The sequence below is a fragment of the Eurosta solidaginis genome, chromosome 2 (genome assembly GCF_040869045.1).
Source record: "Eurosta solidaginis isolate ZX-2024a chromosome 2, ASM4086904v1, whole genome shotgun sequence".
NCBI lineage: Eukaryota > Metazoa > Arthropoda > Insecta > Diptera > Tephritidae > Eurosta > Eurosta solidaginis.
Genome location: NC_090320.1, coordinates 45,792,871 through 45,809,368, shown reverse-complemented (window position 1 = coordinate 45,809,368; position 16,498 = coordinate 45,792,871). Strand labels below are relative to the sequence as shown.

General features: G+C 35.2%; 1 protein-coding gene across 1 annotated transcript in view; it reads right to left on the bottom strand.

Moving 5' to 3' along the window:
* Positions 1-16,498, bottom strand: part of LOC137241500 (serine-rich adhesin for platelets) — a 759,406-nt gene that overhangs the window by 175,750 nt on the left and 567,158 nt on the right. Inside the window, exon 9 of the mRNA XM_067769103.1 lies at positions 2,136-2,408. Coding sequence (XP_067625204.1) covers positions 2,136-2,408 — 273 coding nt within the window. The remainder of the gene's footprint in view (positions 1-2,135; positions 2,409-16,498) is intronic.

Here is a 16,498-nt window from a genome sequence, read left to right as displayed (position 1 = left end):
ATTTTGACTTCTCATAAATATTTTTGCAATTTCTATGTCAAAATTTAAAAATCAAAGTTTAGCAAAAGTATGTCTTTATATAAGGAGACATTTTTAGCTGATTTTTGTCCATTTATATAAAGGAAGTGCTTAAAATTTGTTTATTTAATTTTTATTTTCTCGTTTTATTCCTTTGTCACGGTGTCCTAATCTGACCCCGAGGTTTGTAGCTCAACGAGAAGTTACTTTAAAATCGATCCCAAAACACCAAATTTCCAAATTCTTATCTAAACATTTCTATCTCTGCACCATCTAACGGATTTTTTTTCTCCCTTTCATACATTTTCTCGGTGTCTTAACCTATCTGTTAAGTTTTACGCTTGTAGCTGAATGAGAACTTACATAAAAATCAATCTCAAAATTTCCTCCGTTCCGTTTGATTTTTCTAAATATCTCAGTCCGTGCGCCCCCTAGCGAAAGTTTTTGTATTGTGTCATCGGCTGTCATCGACCTCTGAATTAAGCTCTAAATTTTTAGCCTCTAGCTCATCGGGAAGTTATTTCAAACCCGGTTTCAAATTTCTAAATTATTATCTAATTTTTTCGATCCGTGCGCCATCTAACAGAATTTTTTTCTCCTTTTGTTGCTTTGCTACGGTGTCTTAATCTGTCTCCGAACTTTCATGTTTGTAGCTCAATGAGAAGTTACTTTAAAATCGATCTTAAAACACTAAATTTCCAAATTCTTATCTACAAATTTCGATCCGTGCGCCACCTAACGGAATTTTTTCTCCTTTTCTTAAATTTTCTCGGTGTCTTAACCTATCTGTTAAGTTTTACACTTGTAGCTCAATGAGAACCTACATAAAAATCAATCCCAAAATTCCCTCCGTTCCGTTTGATTTTTCTAAATATCTCAGTCCGTGCGCCCCCTAGCGAAAGTTTTTGTATTGTGTTATCGGCTGTCATCGACCTTTGAATTAAGCTCTAAATTTTTAGCCTCTAGCTCACCGAGAATTTACTTAAAACCCGGTTTCAAATTTCCAAATTATTATCAAATTTTTTCGATCCGTGCGCCACCTAACGGAATTTTGTTCTCCTTTTGTTTCTTTTTCACGGTGTCTTAACCTGTCTCTGAACTTTCATGTTTGTAGCTCAATGATAAGTTACTTTAAAATCGATCTCAAAAGACAAAATTTCTAAATTCTTATCTAAAAATTTCTTTCAATTCGTGCGCCACCTAACGGAATTTTTTCTCCTTTTCTTAAATTTTCTCGGTGTCTTAACCATCTGTTAATCAATGAGAACCTACATAAAAATAAAAATCAATCCCAAAATTCCCTCCGTTTCGTTTGATTTTTCTAAATATCTCAGTTCGCGCACGTCATTGGCTGTCATCGACCTCTGAATTAGGATCTAAATTTTTAGCCTCAAGCTCATCGAGAAGTTACTTAACTACCCGGTTTCAAATTTCCAAATTATTATCTAATTCTTTCGATCCGTCACGGTGTCTTAACCTGTCGAGGTTTCATGTGTGTAGCTCAAAGAATAGTTACTTTAAAATCAATCTCAAAACACCAAATTTCCAAACTCTTATATAAATATTTCGATCCGTGCGCCATATAACGGAAATTTTTTTTTCGTTTTCTTAAACTTTCTCGGCGTCTTAACTATCTGTTAAGTTTTACGTTTGTAGCTCAATGAGAACTTAAATAAAAATCAATCCCAAAATTTCCTCCGTTACGTTTGATTTTTCAAAATATCTCAGTCCATGCGCTACCTAGCGAATCTTTTTGTATCGTGTCATCGGCTGTCATCGACTTCTGAATTAAGTTTGAAATTTCAAGTCTCTAGCTCATCGAGAAGTTACTTAAAAGCTGTTTTGAAAATTTTCAAATTGTTATCTAATTATTTCGATCCGTGCGCCACCTAACGGTTTTTCCCCCTTTTGTTGCATTTTCACGGTGTCCTAACCTATGTGTAAAGTTTGACGTCTTTAGCTCAATGAGAAGATACTTAAAAATCGATTGCAAGATTTGTATGAAAAGCGGACAAACATTAAATCGACCTAAAGGAAGTGGCAATTTGCCAAATCAAATAAGAAATTTAAAACATTTTTTTATTGTTGTAAGTGCAAGGCTTAAAATTTCACTGTACCTGTATGTTGTTAATTTTAAGTATGCTTCCATCGGGATAAAGATCTTCCCACATCACTGTTGCTGGATTCGATTGAAATAGTACACCGTTACGTGTCCAACTGTAGCCTAGTTGTGCATAACGTTTGATATCATCATTGCCTGGTGACAGACAGCGTACACGCAGTGAATCGCCACGTTGTAATGTGACACTGGCGGGATCTACGCGTAAGCGTGGTGGCGTTTTGATGTGCACGTGTAGCGAGCGACACTGCTCGATTCCCCAATCTGTGACCTGCAAAGAAAATCAAAATATTTTGGTTTAGTTTCGGTTTCTAAGAGGAGATGTTTTCGAAATGCTTTAAAAATATGATTGTTTGATAAGACTTTTCATAAAAGTGTTGCACTAGAAAACTATTGCCGATTTCACACAAATGCTTAATGAAATAATTAGTCAAGTTTTCTACGTTAAAGCCCTGATTGATGATTCAAAATAAAAAAATTTTAATTCGAAAAAAAAAAAAACGGAAACAATTCATTTTATTGAACTCGAAATCTATATATATTTAAGAAAGTGGTGTTAGTTACACTACGCATAACTCAAGAACGGATGAACCGATTTGGCTGAAAATTGGTGGAGAGGTAGCTTAGAACCCGAGAATGGACATAGGACACTTTTTATCCCATTCTGGCTAGGATCTTGAGATCAAAACGTGGACCTGGGTAATCCTGGGATGTGTTTGTACAATATGGGTATCGAATGGAAGTTGTTTATGAGTACTTTGATACTGGGTCTTTTTCGTACACCTGGGTGACTAGGGTCTCGAGATATAGGCCAAAACGTGGACCCGGGCACCCTAGAATGTGTTTATACAATATGGATATCAAATGAAACCTGTTGATGAGTGCTGTAGTACAGGGTAGTTTTCATACTTATTGGTGACTAGGGTCTCGAGATATAGGCCAAAACGTGGACCCGGGTACTCCTAGAATGTTTTTGTACAATATGGATATCAAATGAAAGCTGTTGATGAGTGCTATAGTACAGGGTAGTTTTCATACCTAATGGTGACTGTAGTCTCGAGATATAGGCCAAAACGTGAATCAGGGTAACACTAGGATGTGTTTTTACATTATGGGTACCAAATTGAAGTTGTTGATGAATGCCTTAGTAGAGGGTAGTTTTCATACCTATTGGTGACTAGGGTCTCGAGATATAGAACAAAACGTGGATCAGGGTAATACTAAGATGTATTCTTACATTATGAGTATCAAATTGAAGCTGTTGATGTGTGCTTTAGTTCAGAGTAATTTTTATATTTCTGGGTGACTAGGGTCTTGAGATATATGGCAAAACGTGGACCCGGATACCCGTACAATGTGTGTGTAATATGGATATCAAATGAGAGCTGTTGCTTAGAGCTTTAAAGTAATTTCAATTGACATATTCGATTTATTCGCATCAACCTGGCAAAACTGATAAATAAGCATGCGAAGCCGAATAAAGACATGAATTAATAATACCCACATACCTATATACAAATGTACGTCTTATTCGATTTGACTGAAATTTGGTGTATTAATTTGCCTGTATTAGTATTTACGATCTTTTTTCCGGGAACTAGACCAGAGGCGGACTGGGACTGGGATTAGGACTAGGACTGCGGCTGAGACTCGGAGTGGGACTGGGACTCGGAATATGACTGGAACAAAATACATACCACCCTCTGAGATTGGCAATAAAGGAATGAAGAAGAATGAGAAGAACTTGAGAGAAGGGAAAAGAGGGTAGGAGAAGGAGACTGAAAAAGAGATAGAGTGAGACGAAATAGAGATAGATGAATAGAAAAGGACGGAGGGAGCAGTGAATAAAGGGATTAAGAAAAATATAAGAGGGGGAGGCAGAGTTAGACGGAAACGCTTATTAAGATGTATGCAGATAGACCAAATTTAGGGCAGAACAACTTCTGCCGGGTCTGCTGGTAAATTAATAAAAAAAAAAAACTAAAAAAGCTTATTTCATTACTCTATAAAGAAAGGTTGCGAGGACTTATGTACGCGCGTGAGATTTTATACTTCTTTGGCATCATAAAAAAATACGGGTCCTTGCTTTACTTTCCGGAAAAAGGAAGTATCGAACAGTGAATAGAAATTAGTCGAAAAAATCAGTCCCTGGTCCACTTCCCAGAAAGAAACTTCTCCGGAACACTCTACGGGTTCGCATAATAAATACTATTTATTACAAAATATCAGACCCTGGTCCAAAGAGGCACCCCTGTACCGAATTCCTAGCGAATCGAAATATATATATTATTTTTTAGAATAGATCGGTACCTGGTCCACTTCACGTAAAGAAAAGTTTCTCAAATTATGAGATACTCAGGGAAGTATCCATATATCTATTTCAAGCGAATCGCACCATAAATTAGAAAGCAATTCATGGAAATGAGATCAGTAATTTCTAAGTGCGAAAGCGTCATATCGATTTGAGAATAGTCAGTTGCAAATGAGAAAGCGTCATTTGACAATTTGATGGCGTCAATTTTAGTTGAGAATATCTAGTAAGTTATAAATGTGAAAGCTTTATATGGAAACTTGAAGTCACTTGTAAATGAGAAAGCATCGAATAAAACTGTGAGAGGTCTTCTATGGGAATTAGCGCTGGCGATAACGATGCTAAGCATCAGCTATTGATAACTCCATTTTCTAGTGGCATGCCAATTGTCGCATATCAAAGCTAAATCAGTTAAATAGTCCACCTGTTCTTCACATCTTTGAAAAACTGACCTTACCTAATTTCCCTAAACGTACCTCTCTCTCTAGGTCGATCTACACCAATTCAGTTGCTGAAATCGCGCCACCTAAATTAATATAGAAGCCTCTTGCAATTGCAAATTATGCTTTCGCATATTCACTTCTTGCTTTCTCATCTACACCTGCTTATTCTAATTTCCATACTATATTTCCATATTTACATTTGATGCTTTCTTACCAACAATTGACTTTCCTCATATTACTGTCACACTTTCGCATTCCCAATTGACTATTATCGTTTTCATATGATACTGTTGCGCTTATATCTGACGGTTTCTCATTTCCAAATGTCTTCTCTCAAAAGATGATTTCGCATTTTAATTTGACGCTATCTCATTTACAAATGGCTCTCCTCATTTCGAAGTAGCATTTTCGCATTAACAATTGACTTATCTTATTTACAAACGACAACTCTTATATTCAACTGACGCTGTCTTACTTATAAGTAGCTATTCCTATTTTAATGTGGCGATTTGTCATTTACAATAGCCGATTCCTATTTTGAAGGGACGCTGCCGCTCAACCCATATACACTTATAGCACTTTTGTTTTTGTTTTGCCCTGAGGAACATATACAAATTCATATTTTGAATAAAAAAAAAAAAAAAATCATTGCATATACCTTCATATGTAAATTCGATTCATATGAAAGTGCAAAGAAAAAGCACTTCCATATAAAGCCAAGCCACTTCGATATAATAATCAAATTTACACTAACAAATTGACACCAAATATTTTTCAGAAATATTGTAGTACTGAGAAAAATCTTAATTCAAAATTTATTCATTAAGGGGACCATCAAAATTCTTTAAAAAAATTATAATTTTTTTTTTTTTCAATTTAAAAAGGTTTCCGTGTTCATATAATTTTGTATATATATTGTGGTTTGCACTTCATTATAAACATTGTTGAACAGCCCTGATCTCGAGAAATAGCTTCAATTTAAAGTTTACAAAAACAGATCTCTTAAAATGTATCTTAATATAAGCCAAAATAACGAAAAACGAAAGAAGTTAAGTTTTAAATCAAAAAAACATATGCAAAAATTACTGCACATTTTGGGGCACATTGAATATGGTTAATGAATGTCGCACAGTGTTTAAAGTTCAGATTTAACTATATTGAGTCTTCGTGGGGACTACACTCTTTTAAAGTTTCGAGTCCGGACCAAATTAATGTGTGATACCGTTTGCTAGGGTAATTAGGGAAATGGCTCAAGAGCAACAATGTCATGAATTTGGAAATACTTTCGTCTGGTAAAACAATACGAATACTTTAGGGTGGTTAAAACCCAATTACGTAACCTAATCATGTGAAAACCACTTAAAAGCAAATATGCAGAGTTCCAGGACCAAAATAATGACTTATAAAAAATAAAAATCGGTTGTCAAATAACCAAGTTAGAATAACAAAAAAAAAAACAATATCGGCTGTGCCTCGATGGATAAAAAACAAATAAAAAAAAGTTTTTCCGAAACCCTCTCAACATGAGCTTCAAATTTTGCGGCGGACTTTCACAACTTTCTTTTTGTATGGGGACCAACTAGGTCTAATGTATATAAAACTTTTACCAACTACTTAACTATCTAATTAAAACGTATACGCTCACAGAATTTATTTATGCTCATATTAGCGTTTATTGTAGATACAAAACTCAAAGTAATTAACTGCACAAAGAAGCACACGAGTTAAGTAAAGGCAAAAGACCTTGGGTTTTATCTACTTAAGAGCATGCGACAGCTTGAATATCCCTGCAAAAAATGCTATTAGTCTAGAATGAATCCCGGATTAGTCGCAACCAATGCCAGTTTTGATCTCTTTATATGAGTTGAACTGTTCACTTTAGTTTGAACATGTCCTATGAAGAGGCTTGTACCCATTTATACCCGAAAGGGATCGATAGGATCAATCCCCTTTGTACCGATATGGGAACATATGAAGACTAGTGCCTTTTCGGTTCAATAAGGCTTCAAATAGGGCCCAGTCGCATTTTTCGTGGCAGAAACACAATCGCAGGTTTGCCAAGCCATCATATATATTTAATGCAAGTTGTTCGCTCGCTTTGTAATAATAATAACAAATATTCTTCGAAAATTTAGCTCTAACTCCGGCGTAGTCGTTAAGTCCTTGCCGGTATTTTAATATTTCTTAGAATGGCATACATACATAGATTTCAAATTGACTAATCCCAACATCCCAACTGTACCGGAAAGGGATTAAAGGGGACCAATTATGCCCAAATGTAGACAAAAGAGATCAATAAACGAACAATCTATTTAGGGATTAATCGCACGATTTTATGCAGGGATATATGTACATACATATGTAGGTGTGAATGAACTTTGATGTTGGTTGCAAAAGGGGAATATAATTTTGCTAAAGTTTAAAATTGTTTTTGCCAGTAAATATGGGTATTTAGAAAACACTTTCTCATAAAATTGTTGTCACACTACAGTTATGCACATTGTTTCATATAGAAAGCTAAAGAAACTTTGAATGAAGATATGCTTTGAAATCTCTCGTATTAACTAGATACAATTTTTTCCAAGCAATGCAGTGCGTCTGTTTGTTCGCTCTGAACTGTACGAGCAAACTTGCTTTGAGTGGGACACACAACACATTATGAGTCGCATACAAATATGTTGAATTATGTTGAATTATGTCGAATAGTGAAAAGAGACAGGGAAGAAGATTCATAGGTATGTATGGGACTCGGATTAAGGGATAGAGAAGAATAAGTTCTAAAGAGAAGCGAAAAGCGGAAAAGATGTGAGGGAAAATATGGAGAGGGAGAAAGAGGCGCATACAAGAGAAGGGCAGAGGGAGGAGTGAATAAAACAACTAGAAACAGGGGGAGGTCGAGTAAGAGGTTAAAAAGGTCTTAAAACGTATGCATATAGACCAAAGTAAGGCAGAACAACGTCTACCGGGTCTGCTAGTATATATATAAACTTATATATACATATATATAAAGACACGTACCTAAGCGTAAGGTGTTTCACTGAACTAGTCCAAATATGGTTTACCAAAGAGCTGAAATCTTTAAAAAATAAAAAATCGCGTTTCCTCAAGCTATACAAGAAGACGGGTTCACACTCTGACTACTTGAAGTACTCTATATTTCGTCATAAATATTTTGAATTAAACAAAAATTGTTAAAATACCTATCGCTGTACGATGAAAAAGAAAATAATTTCCAAACCGAAAGCTTTCTATGACTTCGTAAACTCTAAACGTAGGGTTAAAGGGTTTCCTTCTGGTATGAAATACCGTGACGATTTCTCTAGCGACGATCAAGATATTGCCAACTTCTTTGCACAATTTTTCAATTCCAACTATTCCCCTGAATTAATTTCCTTGTCTAATGAATACCTGTATCAACTTAAATCAGTTAACGCAATTAATATTCCAGCAATATCTCCTGAGGAGGTTTTTTTTACATTTAACGTCTTTGAAGGAATCTTACAAATACGGTCCTGACCGTATTCCCAAATATTTTCTTAAAAAATGCGCCGAACATATTTATCAGCCCCTAACTGACTTATTCAATATGTCCCTAAAACATGGGGTTTTTCTTGCTGCTTGGAAGGAATCTTTTCTTATACCGTTTCATAAAAACAGCAGTAGGTCATATGTAAAAAATTATCGAGGAATTGCAAAATTGTCTGCCATACCAAAGGTATTTGAAGCCATTGTTATTAATCAGCTAACATTTTCCATTTCTACGTAGATTACAGATTCACAGCACGGGTTTTACAAAGGCAAATCTACCATTGCCAACCTACTTGAATTCACAATTCATGTTTCTAATGGATTTAGAGAAAATCTTCACACCGATGTTATATACACTGATTTGAGTAAAGTATTTGATAAAGTTTCCCACTCCTTGCTTATCCACAAACTTGATCGACTTGGCTTCCAGCCTGGTCTCACCCAGTGGATCTCTTCGTATCTCTGCTGTAGAACGCAAAAAGTAATTTTTAAAAATACTCTTTCAAATGTTATTAATGTTCCCTCTGGCGTCCCACAGTGCAGTCATCTCGGTCCAATTCTGTTCTTGCTATTTATTAATGATATCTGTACCACAATAAAATATTCTAAAATTTTAATGTATGCTGATGATGTAGAACTTTTTAGGTCCTATGCGTCTATTGATGAATGTCCCTTGCTTCAAGCCGATTTAAACTGCTTAGTTGCTTGGTGCAACGCAAACTCAATGCCGCTGAACCTCAATAAATGTAAATTCATGTGCCTCTCTCGAAAAGCTTTGCCAGCAGCCTCTTACGTAATTAATAATTTTTGTCTTGCATCAGTAAATTATTTTGTTGACTTGGGAGCTACGATGGATGCTAAACTTAGTTTCAACATTCATATTATGACTACTGTAAATAAAGCTAGAAGTGTTCTATCATTCGTGAAACGTTGGTCTAAATTTAGTGACCCTTATGTAACTAAAGCCCTTTTTACCACATTAGTTTGACCGATACTAGAATACGGATCAATAGTCTGGAATCCGCGATATCAAGTTCATGCAGATAGACTAGAGTCAATACAGAAGCAATTTTTACTTTTTCTTTAAGGAATTTTCATTGGGACTCTGGGTATAATCTTCCACCTTACACTAGTCGGTTAAAGCTTATCAATCTTCCAACTATCGCAAGTCGTAGAGAAATGCTAGGCGTATTATTCATGGTGAAACTACTGAATGGACTGATTTCTAGCCGTTTCGTTTGAACGAAGTAAACTTCAATGTCGCATCACGAGCATCACGAGTGTCACGACATTACAAACCTCTTCCTTTGAGGCACTGTAGAACTAATTTCGAATTAAGTGAACCTTTTCGGTATTTGTGTTATGATTTAACTCTCATTCGAACTCGTTTGATATAACAAATTCACTTTTTACTATAAAGAAAACTGTCCTATCCTATCTTAACTTGTAACAAAACAAGTAAAGAAGGTTAAGTTCGTGTGTAACCGAACATTACATACTCAGTTGAGAGCTATGTTGACAACATAAGGGAAAATAACCATGTAGGAAAATGAACCGAGGGAAACCCTGTAATGTTTTTGTATGACATGTCTACCAAATGAAAGGCACTAAAGAGTATTTTATGAGGGAGTGGGCCATAGTTCTATAGGTGGACGCCATTTAGGGATATCGCCATAACGTGGATCAGGGTTGAACCTAGAATTTGTTTGTACAATATGGGTATCAAAAGAAAGGTGTTAATGAGTATTTTAAAGGGAGTGATGCTTAGTTCCACAGGTGGACGCCGTTTCGAGATATCGCCATAAAGGTGGACCAGGGGTGACCCTAGAATTTGTTTGTACAATATGGGTATCAAAAGAAAGGTGTTAATGAGTATTTTAAAAGGGAGTAATGCTTAGTTCCATAGGTGGACGCCGTTTCGAGATATCGCCATAAAGGTGGACCAGGGGTGACCCTAGAATTTGTTTGTACAATATGGGTATCAAAAGAAAGGTGTTAATGAGTATTTTAAAAAGGAGTAATGCTTAGTTCTATAGGTGGACGCCTTCTCGAGATATCGCCATAAAAGTGGACAATAGGTGACTCTAGAATATGTTTGTACGATACTGGTGTCAAAATAAAGATATTAATGACAGTTTTAAAAGGGAGTGGTGGTAGTTGTATATGTGAAGGCGTTTTCCAGATATCGACCAAAATGTGTACCAGGGTGACCCAGAACATCATATGTTGGATACCGTTAATTTATTTATATATGTAATACATTCCAAGATTTTAAGGGTTTTTTATTTCGCCCTGCAGAACTTTTTCATTTTCTTCTACTTAATATGGTAGTTGTCTCAACCATTTTATAAAGTTTTTTCTAAAGTTATATTTCGCGTCAATAAACCAATCCAATTACCTCACCATGTTTCATCCCTTTTTTCGTATTTTGTATAGAATTATGGCATTTTTTTCATTTTTCGTAATTTTCGATATCGAAAAAGTGGGCGTGGTCATTGTTGGATTTCGTTCATTTTTCATACCAAGATAAAGTGAGTTCAAGTAAGTACGTGAACTAAGTTCATTAAAGATATGTCGATTTTTGCTCAAGTTATCGTGTTAACGGCCATGCGGAAGGACAGACGAACGACTGTGTATAAAAACTGGGCGTGGCATCAACCGATTTCGCCCGTTTTCACAGAGAACAGTTAGCATCATAAAATCTATGCCCCTACCAAATTTCAAAAGGATTGGTTAATTTTTGTTCGACTTATGGCGTTAAAAGTATCCTAGATAAATTAAATGAAAAAGGGCGGAGCCACGCCCATTTTGAAATTTTCTTTTATTTTTGTATTTTGTTGCACCATATCATTACTGGAGTTGAATGTTGACATAATTTACTTATATACTGTAAAGATATTAATTTTTTTGTTAAAATTTTACTTAAAAATTTTTTTTTTTAAAGTGGGCTTGGTCCTTCTCCGATTTTGCTAATTTTTATTGGGCATATATATATTAACAGGAGTAACGTCCCTGAAAAATTTCATCATGATATCTTCAACGACTGCCAAATTACAGCTTGCAAAATTTTTAAATTACCTTCTTTTAAAAGTGGACGGTGCCACGCCCATTGTCCAAAATTTTACTAATTTTTCTATTCTGCGTCATAAGTTCAACTCATCTACCAAGTTTCGTCGCTTTATCTGTCTTTGGCAATGAATTTTCGCACTTTTTCGGTTTTTCGAAATTTTCGATATCGAAAAAGTGGGTGTGGTTATAGTCCGACATCGTTCATTTTAAATAGCGATCTGAGATGAGTGCTCAGGAACCTACATACCAAATTTCATCAAGATACCTCAAAATTTACTCAAGTTATCGTGTTAACGGACGGGCGGACGGACGGACGGACGGACATGGCTTAATCGAATTTTTTTTCGATCCTGATTATTTTGATATATGGAAGTCTATATCTATCTCGATTCCTTTATATATGTACAACCAACCGTTATCCAATCAAACTTAATATACTCTGTGAGCTCTGCTCAACTGAGTATAAAAATAAAAAAAAAAAATTATATAAAATGTTCACTTATTTAACAATGTAGTACATGTATTACTTCCAACTGTTATGTATAATACTAAGCTGATGATACTTATTCTGTAGCTGAGCAGTTTTAGATCTCAACGCTTAACAAACCTCCGCCTATCAACAACTCGGCAAAAACAAAATCCGTGCGTCATGCGAATGCGCCCCTCGTGTCGGTTGGGCGCGCTTTGGAGGGTATTTATCTGTTGGGTTTATTATTATTATTATTATTATTATTATTAGTAGTAGTCTTTCAAGAATTAAGTAAAAGCCGTAACAAATTTTCGCATAAAAATGTGTCGGTTAACGTAATTAAAATAAATTTTTTGTGTAACTTGAGTGTATGAGTGAATAAAAATTTTTGAGTGTGTGTTGGTAAGTATAAGGAAAGTCAGCAGGGCTGCCGGAATTGGTAATTTCGTACCAAAACTGGTACTTTAAAAACGATTTGGTACGTTGGTACGTTGTTTTTGATTTTGGTACGTTTTCCTAGAAAACGATTATTTACTTATTTTAATCTATTTTTTCATATTTTAGTCAATTGGAAGTACCTAGGTGTAAACCGGAACGTTAACACATTTAAATCGACAACACTGTCAAAGTTATCGCAAAGCCATCGATGTTCGAAAACATCAACTCTCAGTGCGAACTGCGCATCTCTACAATTGTTTTTCACTACTCAATAAATAATCATTTGTAGAAATCAGCAAGCATTTGATAGAAATATAGTGATGGATAAGTAGGAATGCTTAACTAAATTAAAGTGCAATAAGTTGCTTAAATTTGTGGCAGGTTCGTGATTAAAAGACAGAAAGAAAGTTGCAATAGCTCATTTCAAGATGCAAGATGAAGAAAGTTTGCCTGAGAAGTACATATATTTTTGTGCATTTTTGTATCTGATATTTATACTCAGTTGAGCAGAGCTCACAGAGTATATTAAGTTTGATTGGATAACGGTTGGTTGTACATATATAAAGGAATCGAGATAGATATAGACTTCCATATATCAAATAATCAGGACCGAAAAAAAATTTGATCGAGCCATGTCCGTCCGTCCGTCCGTCCGTTAACACGATAACTTGAGTAAATTTTGAGGTATCTTGATGAAATTTGGTATGTAGGTTCCTGAGCACTTATCTCAGATCGCTGTGTAAAACGAACGATATCGGACTATAACCACGCCCACTTTTTCGACATCGAAAATTTCGAAAAACCGAAAAAGTGCGATAATTCATTACAAAAGACAGCTAAAGCGACGAAACTTGGTAGCTGGGTTGAGTTTATGACGCAGAATAGAAAATTAGTAAAATTTTGGCCAATGGGCGTGGCACCGCCCACTTTTAAAAGAAGATAATTTAAAATTTTTGCAAGCTGTAATTTGGCAGTCGTTGAAGATATCATGATGAAATTTGGCAGGAACGTTACTCATATTGCTATATGTACGCTTAATAAAAATTAGCAAAATCGGAGAAGGACCACGCCCACTTTTAAAAGAAAAATATTTTTAAAGTAAAATTTTAACAAAAAATTTAATAGCTTTACAGTATATAAGTAAATTATGTCAACATTCAACTCCAGTAATGATATGGTGCAACAAAATACAAAAATAAAAGAAAATTTCAAAATGGGCGTGGCTCCGCCCTTTTCCATTTAATTTGTCTAGGATACTTTTAACGCCATAAGTCGAACAAAAATTAACCAATCCTTTTGAAATTTGGTAGGGGCATAGATTTTATGATGTTAACTGTTTTCTGTGAAAAGGGGCGAAATCGGTTGATGCCACGCCCAGTTTTTATACACAGTCGTTCGTCTGTCCTTCCGCATGGCCGTTAACACGATAACTTGAGCAAAAATCGACATATCTTTAATGAACTTAGTTCACGTGCTTACTTGAACTCACTTTATCTTGGTATGAAAAATGAACGAAATCCGACTATGACCACGCCCACTTTTTCGATATCGAAAATTACGAAAAATGAAAAAAATGCCATAATTCTATACCAAATACGAAAAAAGGGACGAAACATGGTAAGGTAATTGGATTGTTTTATTGACGCGAAATATAACTTTAGAAAAAACTTTATAAAATGGTTGTGACACCTACCATATTATGTAGAACAAAATGAAAAATTTCTGCAGGGTGAAATAAAAAACCCTTAAAATCTTGGCAGGTATTACATATATAAATAAATTAGCGGTATCCAACAGATAATGTTCTGGGTCACCCTGGTCCGCATTTTAGTCGATATCTGGAAAACGCCTTCACATATACAACTACCACCACTCCCTTTTAAAACTCTCATTAATGCCTTTAATTTGATACCCATATCGTACAAACTCATTCTAGAGTCACCCGTGGTCCACCTTTATGGCGATATCTCGAAAAGGCGTCCACCTATAGAACTAAGCCCCACGCCCTTTTAAAATACTCATTAACACCTTTCATTTGATACCCATATCGTACAAACCTATACTAAAGTCACCCCTGGTCCACCTTTATGGCGATGTCTCGAAAAGGCGAACACCTATAGAACGAAGACGCACTCCCTTTTAAAAATACTCATTAACACCTTTCATTTGATACCCATATCGCACAAACAGAGTCTAGAGTCACTCCTGGTCCACCTTTATTGCGATACCTCGAAAAGGCATCCACCTATAGAATTAAGGCCCACTCCCTTTTAAAAAACTCATTAACTCCTTTCGTTTGATATCCATATTGCACAAACGAATTCTAGAGTCACCCCTGGCCCACCTTTATGGCGATATCTCGAAACGGCGTCCACCTATGGAACTAAGGATAACTCCCTTTTAAAAAACTTATTAACACCTTTCTTTTGATACCCATATTGTACAAACAAATTCTAGGGTCACCCCTGGTCCACTTTTATGGCGATATCTCGAAAATGCGACCACCTATACAACAACCACCTATACCACTCCCTTTTAAAACCCTCATTAACACCATTCGTTTGATGCCCATATTGTACAAACGCATTCTAGAGTCAACCCTGATCCACCTTTATGGCTATATCCCTAAATGGCGTCCACCTATAGAACTATGGCCCACTCCCTCATAAAATACTCTTTAATGCCTTTCATTTGATACGCATGTCATACAAACACATTCCAGGGTTTCCCTCGGTTCATTTTCCTATATGGTTTTTTTCCCTTATGTTGTCACCATAGCTCTCAACTGAGTATGTGATGTTCGGTTACACCCGAACTTAACCTTCCTTACTTGTTTTTATGTAATGTCAAATATTTCTCAGTGCTGAAAAAACAGCATTTTACAATTTTATGTTGAGCTATTGGACCAAATCAAAATGCGGTTTGATTTTAATCGAAACGATCTTGAATTATTAAAAATTATAACACCTCCGGAAGTTTTTTCTGATGGTGATAGCTGTATATTTGATCTCATTTTAAAATTTCAACATTTAAGTTGTGACGATGATAAAATCATTAGCCAGTGGACTTTGCTTAAGTTAAGTGACCATAATTTGAAAAGCGATTTGGATATTAATTCTTTCTGGTAAAAGGTAGGGAGCTTTAAAAATGGATTTGGAGCGCTAATGCTCCCGGAATTGGCTAAGTTTACTTTTAATTTGTTATCTTTGCCGCATAGCTCTGCAGCTGCAGAAATAAAGTTTCCATCGCTTAACCTTATAAAAAGAACTTAGAAATAGATTAGGAGTTAAGACCATCCATAGTTTTATGGTTTGTAAGGAGTTAATTAGAAATGAAATGCATTATGTATGGTCTGCTGAAAGATACTATAAACATATAAAATAATTAGTTCATGCTACAAGAAAAAAACATGAAAATATCTGATATATGTAAGAAAATGTTAATTTTTGAACTCAGTATTAAAATTATAGTAATTTAAATTTTTCAATTTCAAGATTTAATATGCTAAACCAGTTTTCTTTAAATTATATCTACATATATTTAATGCAGTTAATTTAAGTTGTATATGTTTTGTTTCTTTATTGAAAATAATAAATGATAAAAAAACATTTGTGTTTTATTACCGCGAAACATTTTTTTTGGTACTCTCAAAAGCCTTTTGGAACGTTTTTTGGTACGAAAAAAAATTATGAGTAGTAGCTCTGAAAGTAAGTTGACAGATTTGTCGTCAAGTGTGTGAATTAAAAGGAGACTGCACTAACATTATTTTTGAGTAAGAAATGTAATAAAAAGGAAAATTTATAAAGAAATTGTTATTAAGAAACCCAGAAAGACAAAAGAAGGGGCTTACCACCGGAGACCGTACAAAATTTGATTCCATTCTGTATACAATTTTTTTACACAAGCGTGCGATTACTGTGGTTCCTCAAGTAATTAATCCACAAGAAAAATACTCAGTGAAAAAAGAACCAAACAAATATTGACGGGATGAGCCTTTCAGCTGTTTGCGTAAGCAGCAAGTGAAATTTGAGACTCTTAGCAGCTTAAATGAGGAAGATATGACAAACAAACCCTTTATCGAAAAAATTGGATACTTGGAAGAT